Source organism: Eimeria mitis, genomic scaffold, assembly GCF_000499745.2.
Source record: "Eimeria mitis Houghton genomic scaffold, Emh_scaff1777, whole genome shotgun sequence".
Taxonomy (NCBI): Eukaryota; Apicomplexa; class Conoidasida; order Eucoccidiorida; family Eimeriidae; genus Eimeria; species Eimeria mitis.
In genome coordinates, this window is record NW_013570094.1 from 4847 (window position 1) to 5453 (window position 607).

Sequence of the window (607 nt, forward strand, 5' to 3'; positions counted from 1 at the left end):
TTGCTACTGCTGCTGCTGCTGTTGCCCCTGCTGCTGCTGCTACTGCTCCTGCTGCCGTTACTGCTGCCGCCACAGCTGTTGCTGCTGCTGCTGCTGCTACTGCTGCTGCAGCTGGTGCTGTTACTGCTGTTGCTGCTACTGCTGCTGCTACTGCTGCTGCTGCTGCTGCTGCTGCAGCTGACGGGGGGTTCCCCTTGCGGTGTACGTACAGCTGAGAGTAGGATATGTTGTGTGTGTGTTGCTGGGGTGTATATGCAGCTTCTTTTTTCTGTTTCTTTCTTCTTATATTTCGTCTCCCCGTTGAAATGAGAAAGGTATTTGGGGGCCGTCTAGCCTGCAGCAAGCTGCTGCTGCTGCAGCAGCTGCTGCTGCTGCTGCTGCTGTGCCCGCTGCAGCAGCAGCAGCACTGTCTCTCCTTCGGGTTGCAGCTCAGTGGCTCTCCTTCTCGTCTTCGTCACAGCCAAATACAAGAAAAAGAAATATCGGAGCATGCAGCAGCAGCAGCAGACACAGCAGCAACAGCAGCAGCAGCAGCAGCAGCAACAAACCCGCAGCAGCTTGCTGCTGATGCTTTGCCCATACACGAAGAGACACAGCAGCAGCAGCA

The 607-nt window shown here is 56.0% G+C and overlaps 1 protein-coding gene across 1 annotated transcript in view; it reads left to right on the plus strand.

Moving 5' to 3' along the window:
- Positions 1-489: 489 nt before the first annotated feature.
- EMH_0043330 (uncharacterized protein) overlaps positions 490-607 on the plus strand; it is a gene marked incomplete at both ends in the record, with an annotated part of 747 nt that continues 629 nt past the window's right edge. Inside the window, one exon of the mRNA XM_013495834.1 lies at positions 490-605. Coding sequence (XP_013351288.1) covers positions 490-605 — 116 coding nt within the window. The remainder of the gene's footprint in view (positions 606-607) is intronic.